The following is a 17,068-nucleotide window of genomic DNA, read 5'->3' as shown; positions in this document are numbered from 1 at the left end:
ATTTTAATGATTTAGCTTCCCACTTAAGATCATATGTATCCTACAATTTTTTGGATGGTGTATAATTTAGGGACAAAACCTGCATTTTCTTTACATTTATTTTATAACCTGATATTTTCCCAAAGTCATCCAACAGTGTAAACAATCCTATAAATGATTTTTCTGGTTCACTCAGATAGACCAAAACATCATCTGCGAATAACGCCACTTTCTGTTCAATCCCTGCCACCTTGATACCTTTTACGATTTCGCTCTGTCTTATTAGTTGGGCAAGCGGTTCAATATATAGCGCAAAAAGGAGAGGAGAAATTGGGCATCCCTGTCTAGTGCCTCTCTCTAAGGTGAAGGAGTCAGAGAGGTCCCCATTTATCTTAATTCGGGCTGTAGGGCTGTCATATAGAGTCTGAATTACTTTAATAAACTTTTCTTGAAAGCCGAATCTTCCTAACACTCTGTATAGGAATGCCCAACTAACCGAATCAAAAGCTTTCTCAGCGTCCAATCCTACTACCATTGTCTCTGTCTCGTTCTTATTAACCTGTTCTAATATGTGCAGAGTTCTCCTTATGTTGTCCTGTGTTTGTCTTTGTTGAATAAATCCAGTCTGGTCTAAATGGATTAGGCCAGGTAAAAGCTTTTCCAATCTGCGCGCTAATATAGATGTAAATAGTTTGTAATCTAAATTAAGAACACTAATTGGCCGATAATTGCCACATTCTAGTTTATCTTTACCCTCTTTAGGAATAACTGAAATAATCGCTTCTCTCCAGGAAGGTGGAGTTTCTCCTCTCTGCAAGATCCAATTAAAGGTGTTAAGTAGTAATGGGGCTAACTGTGTCTTCAGGGACTTGTACCACTCTGAGGTAAACCCATCAGAACCCGGGGACTTTCCAGCCTTTAACCTAGAGATGGCCACGTTCAGTTCTTTGACAGTTACTGGTTCTAATAAACTTTCATTTTGTAAATCTGTAAGTTTAGGTAGATCTAAAAAATTCAATACACTGTCTATATAGGGCTCATTGGGGGCCCGGGGTTGGGAGTACAGCTCTCGATAATATGTTTCAAAACTCTCTTGAATTTTCCCTATTGTACTCTCCACAAGCTTTGTCTTTGGATTCTTTATTTTATGAATTGTATTGTCTGCTTGTTGTTTTCGTAATTTATATGCTAATAATCTAGCTGTTTTACCTCCTACTTCATAATTCTTTTGTCTCAGGTAAAGAAAATTTCTTTGAGTTTCCAACGTATAAATATCGTCAATTTCACTTTGCAATTTCCTAACTTCCTGTTTTCGATTTGAATTACTTTTGTTGCTATCTACAACTTGAAGTTGTTTTAATTTTCCTTGAAGGTCTGCTAATTTTTGTGCATTGATTTTTTTCATGTGAGTGGTAATGGAAATAATTTTCCCTCTCAGTACAGCTTTCAATGTATCCCATAAGATCACTGGTGATGTTTCTCCTGTGTCATTAAGGTCTAGATATTCTTTGATTTCTCCCCTTAATCTCTCCATTACTTTCGGGTTATTGAGTATATGTGAGTTTAGCCTCCATAGTGTTTTCCTCATTTTCCTTTCCAGGATTAGAGACATAGAGACTGGGCTATGATCCGACAGATCAATTGTTGCAATATTACAGTTTTTTATCCTGAGTCTATCTGTATTAAAGATAAAGAAATAGTCTATCCTTGAATAGGCTGAATGAGGGAAAGAGTAATATGTATAATCTTTACCAGTAGGGTGTAATTCCCTCCAGACATCTATAATTCCCAACTCCTCCATCAATGAATTCACTTTCCGAGTCAGAGGTTTATTCTGAGTAACTATTCTCGAAGAATCTAATATAGGATTTAATCTAATATTAAAATCCCCTCCACAAATTACTACCCTTTGAGAACTGACCATTAGGTCAAAAATGTGTCTATAAAATGACCATTCACAACCTGGAGGAGCATAAACATTCAGCAATGTTATTTCTGTACCTTCTATTCTTCCTGTGATTTTTACGAACCGTCCTTCTTTGTCTCTAGTCTCTGAAATATGTTCATAATTAAGAGTACTTGATATTAAAGTAGCTACCCCTCTTTTGTGACTCAATTTATATGATGAATAAAATACTTGCTTAAAGCCCATTCTTTTTAATTTTCCATGTTCAGATTGGCTCATATGTGTTTCCTGGAGGAAAGCTATTTGTGCCCTCTCTTTTTTCAATTTAGACATAATCTTATTTCTTTTAATTGGATTCAAACCCCATTAACATTATAGGAAATTATTTTTACCAATTCAGTTTGCATTTTTCTCTAGTAGAAAAAAAACTCTCCTTTTCTAACCAAACAGTAAGCAATCCCTTCTCAACAGTAAACCAAGACATATAACCACACCCTAGACATTTTTGAACGTGCAACATTTGAAAATTTCTCCCGACTTCCCACAGTGAGGCCTGAGCACCGACCCGCCTCAGTTCAGAGGGATAACCTCTATCTTCACCCTGTGTTAGAGGGCCCTCAGCAATTTGAATAATCATAGAGAATTTTCTCCTATTTATGTCTCGACCATATTGCTATCATTCAAGTTATTCCATCTAGTTTATTTTCAGTTACCAGTTTTCATTTCACCTTTAAGTCTGATTTACTCTTTTCAGTCATTTCTCTTAATTAATCTGTGTTCTCTGTACATTCGTGTCTGAATATTTGCAGCTTTTCCTTGTAGTTTGACACTCTGGTTCGTGTGGAGCGTCCTCGCCGCACTAACTGCCACGACTTCTGCCGAATCCTCTCCAGTAGCGACTCCGGTTGGGTGGTAACTTTAATAGGTAGTCCCCGGTCCGCCAGGTCCAATGTTGCCTCCTCCACCGTAGCGTAAGTTTTTGTCCCTTCGTCGTAAAAGACTCTCAGCCGAGCTGGATAGAGGGTTTGGAATCTGATGTTGTTTTCCTTCAGGACTCTCCGTGTTTCCGTATATTCCTTCCATCTGGCAAGAATCCCCGGTGCGTAGTCGTGGTCTAAACTGATTTTACAGTTGTTCCACATGAAACCTTTCTTTTGCCATGCCCTTTTAAGCACCTCTTCCTTCGTTCTGTAACTGAGAAATCTGACCAGAATCGATCTGGGCTGGGCGCCTGCTGGAGGCTGTGGTGCCAACGCGCGGTGAGCTCTTTCTAACTGTAGGTCTTTTGCGGCCGGTATATCAAGGTTCTCTCTAAGTAGCTTCTCCACGAAGGGAATCATCAATCCGGGTTTACCTTCAGTTCCTTCGGGAACTCCGTAAATCCTCACATTTTCCCTTCTCGAGCAGCCTTCTTGATCTATTAGTTTCCACTGGAGCTGGTCTTGCAGCTTCAGCATTTCTGCTATCACCTCCTCTGCGTTTTGTAGCTTCTCTTCAATTCCAACAATCCTCGCTTCAGCTTCATCTAGCCGCGAGTTAGTTTTTACTATTTCTCCTTTAATATCTTCCAGCTGTTTGCTGTTATCTTGTCGGAACTCGCGAATCTCTCCGAGAATCAAGGACAGAGTCACCGATTCCCCCTCATTATCTCCATCCTGGCTTGCCGTGGGGGAGCTAGGCCCGTCGCTTTGCTGCGTCTCTTTATGTTTATCAGCCTTCGGAGCGGACTTTTTAATCTTGTTCTTAGACATCATCCTTGCCCCTTTTATTAATATAGTTATGCAATATTAAGTATTTGTCTAAATTCGATTATGGGGCAATTTACCTTTTTTGTCGAGAGACATTTTCCTTATGCCGCCATTCCCTTGATGACCCCAACTTTTATTAGATTTAATAAGAAATGTGCAATACAGCATTTTAATCTTTTTTGCACAGGAACTAGAAGAAATGGCTAGGTGAGAAAGACCTTTTACAGTAGGGGCTCCCAACTCTTTTTATGCCAAGGACCAAAAGCATTATGGCACCCAGGTTGGGAAATCTTGATTTACAGTAACCTTTATGGACTCGATTGCAATCATCTGACAATCTCTCAACAGAACAGTGATACATTTCTGACAGGAAAGCCTGGTAGCCAGTTAGCATATGGAAATGAATATACTTTAGAACAGATGGTCATTACTATGACATAGAAAAATCAATTCAACCCATCAAATGCATACCTGTGTTCTTCTGAGCAATCAGTCCGTTCTATTCTCACACCCCTACTACTATTTGTTCCCCTTGAATGCCTATCCAATTTCCTTCTGAAATCAGTGATCATTTCCACCTTCAGTTTACAAGTTCTAGCTTGTTAATTATGTCTAAAGAAGTTTTTCCCTATGTGATGTGCTAACTCTATCCTTCCTGTATTCCCTGTCCAAAACCTTAATTCTGTCATCTTCTCTTCTGCTGATGGAAATACTTTTGTATACATTATCTAAACCCAATACACATCACGCCAAAGAAAACAACATTAGATTCAGCAACCAAACCTTGTGACTAATATCCCCCAACCCCCTGATATCTTGTGGAGCATTACTTCATTCTTAGCTAAATTATCGTGATCAGATCTGGGCTCAATCTAGCTTTGTCCTAACAAGGATTTTAAAAAATTTTAGCACAGCCCTCTGCTTTTGTATTCTATTTATAAAGCCCAAGATCCCAAATGCTTTGCAACATACTCAATATATCCCTCTAACTTCAAAGATCTTTGCAAAGGAATCTCCAAGTGAATACAACAAAATACTTGCCTGCAACTCAATTTGAATTTTATGAAATGTGGTTAGGTTGGAAAAAAGGAAATGAAATATAATTTTCAAAAAAACATCCATTACCTAAGGCAAATTTAATTTTAAATCGATTTTACAAACTATAATCTTCCTTTTCTTGGGTAACCCAGAGTACAGTTAGGGTAAGGGATAAGAGTGTTAAGTGAGATCAGCAATGGACCTGGAGAATGGTATGTATTTGGAATGCATTACTGGAGAGAATGGTGGAAGCAGAGTTGCTAATATTTAAGATGTATCTAGATGAGCACTTGAACCTTGTAGACATTAAACACTATGGGCCAGATGATGAAAGTTATGATTAATGCAGACAGGTGCCCAATAGTCAGTGCGTAAGTGATGTGCTGAATAGCCTGTTTCCATGTTGTATGACTCCATGAATGGACAATTATCGGCAGAATATTTACCATACATACCGGTAATCTACCCTTAGATCTGAAAGCTGCTACTTTTCGCAGATCATCATCACTAGCGCAGGCTGGGACTACTAAGATTGGTGGATAAGTTTCACATAGCTCATAATTTTGATTTATGGTAGTAATTCTCCATTTTCGCTTTTCATCAGGTATGCCCTGGAGGAAGATCACAACATAGTACAATCATAGAAGTGAAAGCGGTACTTATTTAAAAACTTGAAAGTAAACTTATTTTTGATAACTAGTTAAAAGTGAGACGACATATGCTTGAATCTGCATTTCAGTATGTTACACCACCTACCATACGAGGTAGCCTTCTTAACATCGTACTATATCCTAATGTTACCATCTCCTAGTCTCTACATCAGACTTAATTGCCAATAATAAAATTACAAATAAAGCCAAATTTGTAAGTAACAATTAAAACCCTGCTCACATCAAATAGTTATCCCTGACTTCATTCCCACTGCTCTTATAAGACCACAAACCTCTATTTGCATGTGAAATTTGAATGAATTTCAAATACTAATAAACAATGAATAACAGATAGACTAAATTATAAATCAAGCAAATCACTTGGAAATAAAAAAGCCAACTTACTAAAAGGGGCTGAATAAAGATCATATTTTCACCCTGCCTTCTCCAAAGTATTCACCATCTTGTATATAAAAAGATCTTTATCGGAAAACTGCTTAAATTTATGAGGAATTAAAACAGATGTTTCAATTCCATAGATTGAGCAATCAATATGTTTAAGAGAAAAAGTTCACAATTCTCCCTCAGCTAATACTTCCTTCTACAGAATGGGGCAGAACTTCAGACAAAATGAATTCTCCCCTTGACCAACACCCACTCTTTCTGATTAGATGTAGTTACTTCAGCTAGCCACATGAGAATGCTAAAGGACCAAAATTTGCATGTCCAGAAGTTATAATTACACCCTTCTAGAGCATTTAAAAGATGAAAAGGTATTAACTTCAATACAAAGAATATTTCTTACCACAATATTTCTAAGACATAAGAATTAAGACTAACTGTCCCCAGCTGATCTACCATCTCTCAGTTAAGTCTAAAAATAATCCCCTTACAAGCCACAACTTCCTAACAATGATGCATTGAGTAAGATATCAGGCAACCTAATGAAAACTAATTTAATTATTTAAAAAATTAGAAATTTCCAGAAATATTTAGGTCAGGCAGTAAGAAGACAAGGAAAAACAGGGCCACACACACAAAATGTAGGAGGAGCTCAGCAGGTCAGGCATCATCTGTGGAGAGGAATAAACAGTCACTGCTTCAGGCCAAAACCCTCCACCAGCACTCAGGGTTAATATTTCAAGTTGATTACCTTTCATCACCCCAGAGTTGTAAGACTAATTTCAATGTTTTTTATTTCAGATATCTAGCTCTTGCAGTCTTTTTTTTGCTTTTTGTTTGACTAACCATTTGCTTCATTCACCAAACAATATTAGTAAGACAAGGCTAATAAATGGCATGCTCTTAAATAACTGATCACCATATTAGCACTGCTTAATTTTCAAGGGTTAATCAGTACATTAAAAGATCAGAACAATTGATTAGAATCTTATTTCTTTTTAAATTAGAACAGTAATCTTAATTTTTACCCTACCAGTTCTAGCGATTAATTGATTTACCATAAATCAATACAATGAAACCCATTGTTGAGGATCTGCGTTAATCATATTACCTCAGCTGTTTGAATTAACCAATGCAATGAAGATAGCTGAAGAATTATAAGGTTAGTTCTGTTCAGCCTTGTACAAAAACACTGAAATAGCACTTTACCCTAACTGCAAACTGCCATAAGCATTCCTGGCAAATTAGAGTTGAAATAAAAATGACTTAACAACAAGTGACTTTTATACAGTAATATGTAAACAAGTCCATGGTGCCACAACAACGGAATTATCCAAGAAAGGGTTTTTGGGGGAAAGAAGTCTGCATACTGTATCAAGAAGGGGCCTTGAGAAGTAGAGGGAGAAGACTTCCTCCCTCTGGCTTTCCATTTCTCATGAAGGTCTCAGCCCAAAACACTGACTGTCCATTCCCCTCCATAGATGCTATCTGACCTGCTGAGTTCCTCTAAACATTTTGTGTGTTGCTCTGGATTTCCGGCATCTGCAGAATCTCTTTGTGTTCAGAATTCAGAATCAGACTTATCAATACTAACACGTCATGAAATTTCTTGTTTTGCGGCAGATGGAATTGAATGGTTTCAAAAGCACAAGGTTCAAGTAGGTGGACCCAAGGCCAACAACTGTGGGGAAAATGGAACAGAGTAGGAAACAAAAGTTTTGGTGCTGCAAAATGTAAGGAGGCCTCACAAACACAAGGAAGGACCAGACCATAAAGACTGATGTGAATGAGGATTTTAAATTACACAACCTGGAGCCATTACATGTCAACAAAAAGTACATGAGACACAAAGGAGATTGAAAACAAGGCACAAAGTAATTGACAAGTCTTAAGGTAAGAGGATGGCCAGGAGACCACTGCGAAAGTAAAACCCAAAGGTGACAAACTCACAGATGAGGGTACAATGGAAGAACCGAGACTCAGGTTATTAAGATGAATGCAACTGGTTAAGAAATAGAACAAGGTTTGCAATCAGTCCGACTCAGCCTACACCAAGTGCTGCAGGTGATGTACCTGTCTCACAGCTCCAGCAACCTGGCTTCGGTAGTGTGTCTGGTTCTAACTCTGTAAGGAATTTGTATGTTGTCCCAAGGACCATACAACATTCTTGCCCGGGTACTCTGGTTTCCTTCCATATGCCAAAGACATGCTGGCTGTTAGGTTAATTAGCTGCTGTGAATTATTCCAGTATAGATTGCTGGTGGAAGGCTTAAACAGATGCTAATTGGTACATGACAGAAAATAGTTACATGAAAGTGAGCAAATGGAATTGCTTCCAGAACTAGCACAAGCCCAATGAGCCATAAGGGCTCCTTCTAGTTCTAAGAAAGTATGAGAAAATGAGAAATTTGAGTCCTAAACATCCACCAGTGATAAGATAGAACCACTCTCTATAATACAATAATGGGGTAGAAGCCAAAGAGAGCAGCTTTAAACTTTCCGATATTTCTCTGGTTCAAAAATAAATATCGGATAAAAATGAAATAATTTTACCACAAGTGTAAACTTGACCTACATTTAAAAACCACTGTTGTTGAGGTAAAGAAGGGAGCCAAGCACTCCACAGAGGTACGGGTGCAGTGGCAAGACAGCATTATCGGAAATATTTGGGCTCGGTAGATGGGCAAGAGATCAGGATGGTATGGGCAACCATAAAGAATGTAGGGTAATTGAGCATTGCATACTTTGGCAAAGGTTACAGAGAACATTCCTTTTGAATTTCATGATGGTGATGTGGCAGATACAGAAGCCCGACCAGGGAAATTTAAATGTGGAGAGGCAAGAGAAACAGGCACAAGAGAAAACCTGCAGATGCTGGAAATCCAAACAACACGCACAAAATGTTAGAGGAACTCAGCAGGCCAGGCAGCATCTATGGAAAAAAGTACAGTTGATGTTTCAAGCCGAGACCCGTCGGGAGGACTGGAAAATAAAAGGATGAGGAATAGAAATAAAAGATGGGGGGAGGGGAGAGAGAAACACAAATTGATGGGTGAAACTGGGAGGGGGAGGGATGAAGTAAAGATCTGGGAAGTTGATTGGTGAAAGAGATATAGGGCTGGAGAAGGGGGATTCTATTAGGAGAGGACAGAAGGCCATGGGAGAAAGAAAACGGAGGAGGAGCAACCAGAGGGAGGCAATGGGTAGGCAAGGAGATAAGGTGAGAGAGGGAAAAGGGGATGGGGAATGGTGAAGGGGGTGGGGCATTACCAGAAGTTCGAGGCATTGACATTCATGCCACCAGGTTGGAGGCTACCCATATGGAATATAAGGTGTTGTTCCTCCAACTTGAATGTGGTCTCATCGCATATATACATATACATAAATAAAACAACAAATGCCACAAAACAACAAATTACACCATGTCAGTGTTAATAAATCTGATTCTGATGCATGAACAAATGGAAGATAAAGGAAGCACATAATGAGATTTGAGAAGGCATTAGAACAAAAACAAATGAAAATGGAATGCACCAGAACAGCAGGTAAAACATGAGAGGGAACGGACAACAGCTGGCTGGATAAACTTTGACTCAGTAATAAAGAAATCCATAAACTCTCCACAGCATAGAAAGCAAGACTGGGGTGAAGGGAAAAATTGGAACTGGGAAATACAGCAGAAGCAATTTCTGTTTTGAAGAGGATCCAGAGGTAGTGAAAGCCTTTTAACAAAACAGAATGAGGCCCAATAACCCTTGATCAGTTGATTGCTGGTTAATGCATGTATGTATTAAAAGCACTCAAGTATGAGGTCATTGTGGGAGTGGAAGGGGGCCCATATCAGGATGTGATGAGAGAAAGCATTGGCTTAGTTAAAGAGAAATTAAGAGGGTTTATAAACATGACTTTTGAAATGGTGTTTGTTAAAAGTACAATGCAAATTCAATGTTAAACAGCTTATGTACTTCGAACCCAAGCAGTCTCTAAAAGCAACTTACCAATCTCTTAAATTCTTCAATTGGGCCATAGACTTTCCAGCCATCTTCATAGAATGTTTCTTTATTTTCAAATGCAAAAAATTGCTGAAATGAACAGAGCAGTAATTGTTAGAACACCAATAATATATTCGCTAATTTCTCCCATGAGCCTCAAATCTTCCTGTTGCATCTTTACAGAATTTTGAAATGAGATCTCCTCAGCAAATCAGAACTTGAAAACATGCTGGAATTGCAATCCTTATAGACAGTTCTTTCCATCCATAAAGTTGCTTTGTTTACATTGTCTGTTTCAGCAAGGGTATTAACATAATTACAATGAATCTAATATGAACACAGCCCACCTATCCTGTTCCCCATCCTCCATTCAGATAGACTATCAAACTTCTAGGATCTTAATACAGAGCATGTAATACTAATACTACAGCGATGAAATGCTTTGAGAAGTTGGTCATGACTAGACTGAACTGCCTCAGCAAGGACCTGGACCCATTGCAATTTGCCTATCGCCACAACAGGTCAACAGCAGACGCAATCTCAATGGCTCTTCACACGGCCTTAGACCACCTGGACAACACAAACACCCAAGTCACGACGCTGTTCATCAACTATGGCTCAGCATTTAACACCATCATTCCCACAATCCTGATTAATAAGTTACAGAACCTGGGCCTCTGTACCTCCCTCTGCAATTGGATCCTCGACTTCCAAACCAGAAGACCACAATCTGTGCGGATGGTGATAATATTGCCTCCTCGCTGACGATCAACATGGTGCGCCTCAGGGGTGTGTGCTTAGCCCACTGCTCTACTATCTCTATACCCATGACTGTGTGGCTAGGTATAGCTGAAATACCATCTATAAATTTGCTGATGATACAACCATTACTGGCAGAATATCAGATGGAGACGAGACGGTGTACAGGAGTGAGATATGCCAACTAGTGGAGTGGTGTCACAGCAACAACCTTGCACTCAACAGCAGTAAGATGAAAAAGCTGATTGTGAACTTCAGGAAGGGTAAGGCGAAGGAACACAGAGGGGTCAGAAGTGGAGAGAGTGAACAGCTTCAAGTTCTTGGGTGTCAAGATCTCTGAGGAACCAACCTGGTCCCAACATAATAATGCAGTTATAAAGAAGGCAAGACAGCGACTATACTTCATTAGGAGTTTGAAGAGATTTGGTGTGTCAACAAATACACTCAAAAGCTTCTTTAGATGAACTATGAAGAGCATTCTGACAGACTGCATCACTGTCTGGTATTGGGGGGCTACTGCACAGGACTGAAAGAAGCTACAGAGGGTTGTAAATTTAGTCGGCAGAGTACCCAGGACATCTTCAAGGAGCGGTGTCTCGGAAAGACAGCGTCCATTATTAAGGACCTCCAGCACCCAGGGCATGCCCTTTTCTCACTGTTACCATCAAGTAGGTGGTGCAGAAACCTGAAGGCACACACTCAGCGATTCAGGAACAGCTTCTTCCCCTCTCCCATCCGATTCCTAAATGGATATTGAACCCGTGAACACTACCTCACTTTTTAAATATATACTAGACAATGGGGTGACCTGTTGGGAGCACCCTTTGAGAGAAGGGTAGTGCAATCATCATTGTCCTTGGCAAATTTTTCTACAGAAGTGGTTTGCCATTGCCTTCTTCTGGGCAGTGTCTTTACAAGACAGGTGACCCCAGCCATTATCAATACCCTTCAGAGACTGTCTGCCTGGCGTCAGTGGTTGCATAAACAAGACTTGCGATATGCACCAGTTGCTCTTAGAACCATCCACCACCTGCTCTCATGGCTTCATGTGACCCTGATCAGGAGGGCTAAACAGATACTACACCTTGCCCAAGGGTGGCCTGCAGGCTAGTGGCGGGAAAGAGCACTTTACACCTCCTTTGGTAGGCATATCTCAACCTCATCACTCAGGCACCTATCACTGTAAAAATAAAACAACTTGCCTTAAGTATCTCCTTTAAACCAATTCCACACCTATGGATTCACTTTCAAGGACTGTTCTCAGTATTATTTAATTGTCTGCATTTTATTTTTATTCCTGATGGTTGTAGGGTAAATAGCTGTTCCTGAAGCTGGTGACGTGGTACCTAAAGTGCCTTCCCTCCTTCCCAATGACAGCAGGGAGAAGAGAGCATGGACTGGATGGTGGGAGTAACATGATGATGCCTGCTGATTTCTTGTGGCAGTGTTCCTTGAAAATGTGCAATGAACTAATTGGAAAGCACTTTCACTTATGTAATGGGTTAAATGCGTGTACTGCACTGTTTCACTCTGTAACACCATAAACTGCCAGCATCTTAATAGATTACCTTTGTTACCTTGCAAGGGTACAAAGAGCAAATGAAATGCTGAACTGCACACCAAAGTATTGGAATTTACCTTTACGAGGGAAAATTCATATTGAGATGGCTCTCTTTGAAACTGATAATTAAAAGAGATCCAAAGAGCAGTGTACACTGGAGAGCAATGACAGATTTGTGACTTCAATTGCCATACAGTGAGCTTTTCCAGTTATTAGGGGGGTGTTAAGCAGATTGCACAGAAGCTGCACATAAACTAAAGGAAACCCACTAAGCTTGTAAGCACATATTTCCGTAGTCCAATTATAAAGCAAATAGAAAGTGCACAATAAAAGAAAAAAAAAATACAATCATTTCAACTGCTGAGTTTTCACAAGAAATGTATTAGCATATCAAGCATCAACAGTAGATAAAACCATCTCATTTGACCTAAAAAAAACTAGGAAATGATCATTTTCTCACACACCCCATTTCTGTTTATTGACAACTAGATTCAGTTAGTTATTTTTAAAAATGTTCCTTGAGGCTCCAATCACACCTCAATGAGAGTTAATGTGCAGGTTCAGCAGTCAATTAGGAAAAGCAGATAGTTGGTCAGTCTTTACTACTAGAGGACTGGAGTTCAAAACTGGTGAAGTCTTGTTTCAATTACATAAGACTCTGGTATGACAAAATCCAGAATACAGTGCACAGGTTTGGACTCCTTACTAAAGATTGATTCCTGAGATGGCAGGTTTATTGTACAAGAAGTGATCAAGCAAATTGGGCAGTCTTTAGGGTTTGTAAGAAAGGGAGGCGATTGCATTGAAACCTATAAAATTATTATGGTGCTTAACAGTAAATACAGAATTGACACATCTCTGAACCGAAGCATCTAGAACCAGAGCACAGAATCAAGGTAGGGAAGGACATTCCTTAGAGATGAAAAGAGATTTCTTCACCCATGGCTTTGCGAATTTTGTGGAGGCTCAACTGATCGTATTCAAGGCAATTGTTAGATTAAGGAAATCAAGATTAATAGGGAAATCTGCTAAGAGAGAAGGCCAGCGACAATACTGAAAGGCAACATGAATACAAAGCCAAACAGCCAACTCCAGCCTCTATATTTTATGTGCATGTTATAGAGATATAAATATTAAAGGCATAGACTATTTTACTACATGGGGAGCAAATTTAGAAACCAGTGGTGCAAAGGGCCTTGGGAGTCTCATGCAGTGATTCTTTAAATGTTAACTTGCAGGCTGAGTCGGTGGTAAGGAAGGTAAATGCAGTTCTAGCATTCATTTTGAGAGGACTAGAATACTTTATTTATTGAGATACAACATGGAATAGGCCCTTTCGGCCCTTCGAGCCACGCCACACAGCAAATCCCCCAATTTAATCCTAGCCTAGTCATGGGACAATTTACAATGACCAATTAACCCCTACCTAAGCGGAACTTAGGAGGACAACGGCGCCTAATAGTGACTCTTTTGCTTGTATCTTCACAAACAGCTCTATTTCTATCTTTGATATCTCTTTTTTTCCCTTTTCAAGGTTCTTTTGAAGACCCTGACCTGGAGTTACACGCTGACTTTGGTTCTTTGTGGAAATGAGACCCACCCTCGGGGCCTCACAACTGGCCGCTTTTTGATATGCCAAAGATGCGGCCTGGAAGACTAGCACACCTTCAGGATACCGGATTTTTCGTGGCTCTGGAGGCAGACGGATTCAAGGCTGGTGGCACTGCCGCCTGATGTGTTGTGGGAGATGGAAGATTGTAAGCAGTGAGCTGGCTGCTGGCTATGTGTCCAGAGACCCAAGTTCTTTAGCCACAAAGCTCAGAAGGAGCGATGCAACAGACTTTTAACACCATAAATCAGCAAGTTGCTTTGTTATGTCTCCCCTCTTGCTGTGAAACGGAAACACCTCTTTTTCCCATATTAGGGAGAGGGGGAGGAGGACCGACTGTGGTTATGTCAAATTACCGGGTGAATGAGTAGTCTTTGGGGTACTGCAAGTCTGTGTCTTTATTGATGCTTTGTTGCACGCTTCAGTGCTCGGTGGGGGGTGCCGATGCTTTTTTGCTGGTGGGGGAAGGGGGGGGCCGTTGCTTTGCTGCTGCTAATGTGCGGGAGGGGAGAGCTAGGGGGCTTTGGGATTCTAACATTTCACTGTCATTCATTCTTTGGGGCACTCCTCTGTTTATGTGGATGTTTGCAAAGAATAATTATTTCAGAATGTATATTGTATACATTTCTCTAACATTAAATGTACTTATTGAAACTAACCAGTACATCTTAGGACTGTGGGAGGAAACCGGAAACCCACACAGACACGTGGAAATTCTTTACAGGCAGTGGCGAGAATATAGACACAAGGATGTAATACTGAGGCTTTATAAGGCACTGGTCAGACCACACAGAGTATTGTGAGTAGTTATGGGCCCTTCATCTAAGAAAGGAGGTACTGGCATTGTAGTAGGTTCAGAGAAGGTTCATGAGAATGATCCTGGGAATGAAAACGTTAACATGAGGAGTATTTGATGGTTCTGGACCTGTACTCGCTGGAGTTTAGAAGAATGAAGTGGGAATCTCAGTAAAACCCACTGAATATTGAAAAGCCTAAACAGAATGGATGTAGAGAGATATTTCCCATGGTGAGGGAGTCTAGGGCCAGAGGGCACAATCTCAGAATAGAAAGATGTCCCTTTAGAACAGAGATGAGGAGGAATTTCTTTAGCCAGAGGGTTATGAACCTGTGGAATTCATTGCCAAGTCACTGTGTATATTTAAAGCAGAGACTGATAGGTTCTTGATTAGCAAGGGCATCAAAGATTATGGGGAGAAGACAGGAGAATGGAGTCAAGAGGGTTAGTAAATCAGCCATAGAGTGGCGGAGAATTCTGCTCCTATGTCTTACAATAACATTGAATCACAGAAATCTATAGCAAAGAAAGGGACACAACAGCCCACCATGCCCATGCTGTCCAAATATGGAGCAGTTTCATTTACTGTTAATTTCTTGTTCAACTCCTCTGTAATCCAACAATTAACTGTGTGATCTCCCTGGAACAGGAAGTAGATACTTTTACTCATCCTTTCCTCAATTTTATACACCTCCATTAAATCTCCTCCCAATTTAATTTCTTTTAACAAAAACATTCCCAGCCAGTTCTATCTCATCATAATGTCAGCATTGGCAACCATAAAGCTCCACGGCATTATCTTTCATATTAATTTATCCCAATTTTAAATTTTACTCCAGGTCTATTTTTCTCCTTCTCCATAAATAAAGTAAAATATGAACATCCCTCTTTCACATTTTTCACATGTCCACACTCTATCCCCAAAACTAATTCCAGTACTTAGTCCAGACAGAGGCCCAGTGTCTTCTAGTCTGCAAATCCATTGGAGAGCGATGGCTCCGAGGCAGTCTGTCCATGTGAGTGAGTAGGTGTGTGGATGAATGGGAGGGTGAACTGGCTTATTCTGCTGTTGATGTTTTGCTGCTTCTGTTCAGCTGAACACAGTGGGCATGCTAGGCTGGACCCGGAATGTGTGGTAACTCTTGCAGTCTGCCCCAGTATATCTTTAGATTGTGTTGGTTGTCCAACACAAATGATGCTTTTCACTGTATGCTTTGATGTACATGTTTTCTTCAATGTACAGTACCTGTACATTTGTTTCAATGTACCTGATAAATAAATGAATCTGAATACTCGCCCCTCTCAATGCTTTCAGATTTATTAAAGTTATCAAAACTATTTAAGAATCCCAAACCATTTGACTTATCTTTTAAAGAATGGGATAGATTGGGTATTAAATGATTTCAGGATTTGTTTGATGGAGGGAATCTCTCTTCTTTTGTGCAACATTCAATGAAATTTAACCTTTCCAATATCCACTTTTTTTTGATACTTACAGATTAGAGATTTTTTAAGATCTTAATTACACACATTTCCTACAAGTCTAGATAAGAATATAATAGATACAATTTTTAATCTGAAACCCTTTAACAACGGTTCAATATCTTACATTTACGGTCTGCTGTTGGGACTGAAAAAGGCCTCTTTAGATAAAATTAAAGGAGACTGGGAAATGGATTTACAGATTTTCATATCTGAAGAGAGCTGGAAGATTATTTTAAAATTGATTAATTCTTCATCATTATGTGCCCGTCATTCTTTATTACAATTGAAAGTGGTACATAGAGTTCATATGTCTAAAGACAAGCTCTCCCGTTTCTACGCAGATATTTCCCCTTACTGTGATGGATGTACTAATGGAGTGGCCACACTAATTCATATGTTTTGGACATGTCCGAGCCTTGAAAAAATTTGAAAAGGTGTATTTCAAACTTTTTCTGTACTCTTCAATGTCAGCTTTAAGCCCAATCCTTTGACTGCCATGTTTGGTATTGTTGAGGATAGTGCTACAAAACTGAAGCCATCTAATTTGCGGGTATTGGACTTTATGTCTCTTATGGCCAGGAGGGTGATCTTGCTCAAGTGGAAGGAGGCTGCCCCACCCACTCATGTTCAATGGCTATCTGATATTATGTTGTGCCTTGATCTAGAGAAGATTCGTTGTTCAATTTCTGATTCTAAACATGATTTACTAATGTTATGGGGACCCTTTCTGAGTTATTTTCATAATCTTTGAACTGTTATTAAAGTATGGATCTGAGCCATTATTATTATATTATATGGTAAGGTATTTCTTTTTTTTCTTTTTTTTAATCAACCAGCTCATTTTGGTAGTGGGGGGTAGATATTTTTTAAAATAAAATACAATTATTTTATTTTATTTTATTTCATAATTCAATCTTTTTTTTCTACATGATTGATTTGGGATATGGGATACTGTGATCATATTACTGTGATTTAAATGTAATGTAATTTGTATTACTTGTATCTTTATGAATTTTGTATCTGTATTTATGCAATTTATATATTAATAAAAATATTGAGAGAGAAGAATCCTGAATTATATATATTCTTTGATCTGCTGCTATCGAGTTCATAGTGAAGCAGCTGAAATTACCTACTACTCCT

The 17,068-nt window shown here is 39.4% G+C and overlaps 1 protein-coding gene across 1 annotated transcript in view; it reads right to left on the bottom strand.

The window, feature by feature from the left end:
• Positions 1-17,068, bottom strand: part of mtm1 (myotubularin 1) — a 154,167-nt gene that overhangs the window by 30,130 nt on the left and 106,969 nt on the right. The window contains exons 7-8 of the mRNA XM_072271003.1: positions 9,722-9,805; positions 5,127-5,282 (exon numbers count right to left, since the gene is read on the bottom strand). Coding sequence (XP_072127104.1) covers positions 5,127-5,282; positions 9,722-9,805 — 240 coding nt within the window. The remainder of the gene's footprint in view (positions 1-5,126; positions 5,283-9,721; positions 9,806-17,068) is intronic.

Source organism: Mobula birostris, chromosome 10, assembly GCF_030028105.1.
Source record: "Mobula birostris isolate sMobBir1 chromosome 10, sMobBir1.hap1, whole genome shotgun sequence".
NCBI classification, from domain to species: domain Eukaryota; kingdom Metazoa; phylum Chordata; class Chondrichthyes; order Myliobatiformes; family Myliobatidae; genus Mobula; species Mobula birostris.
The sequence above is the reverse complement of the archived record's forward strand: the minus strand, read 5'-3'. Positions and strand labels throughout refer to the sequence as shown.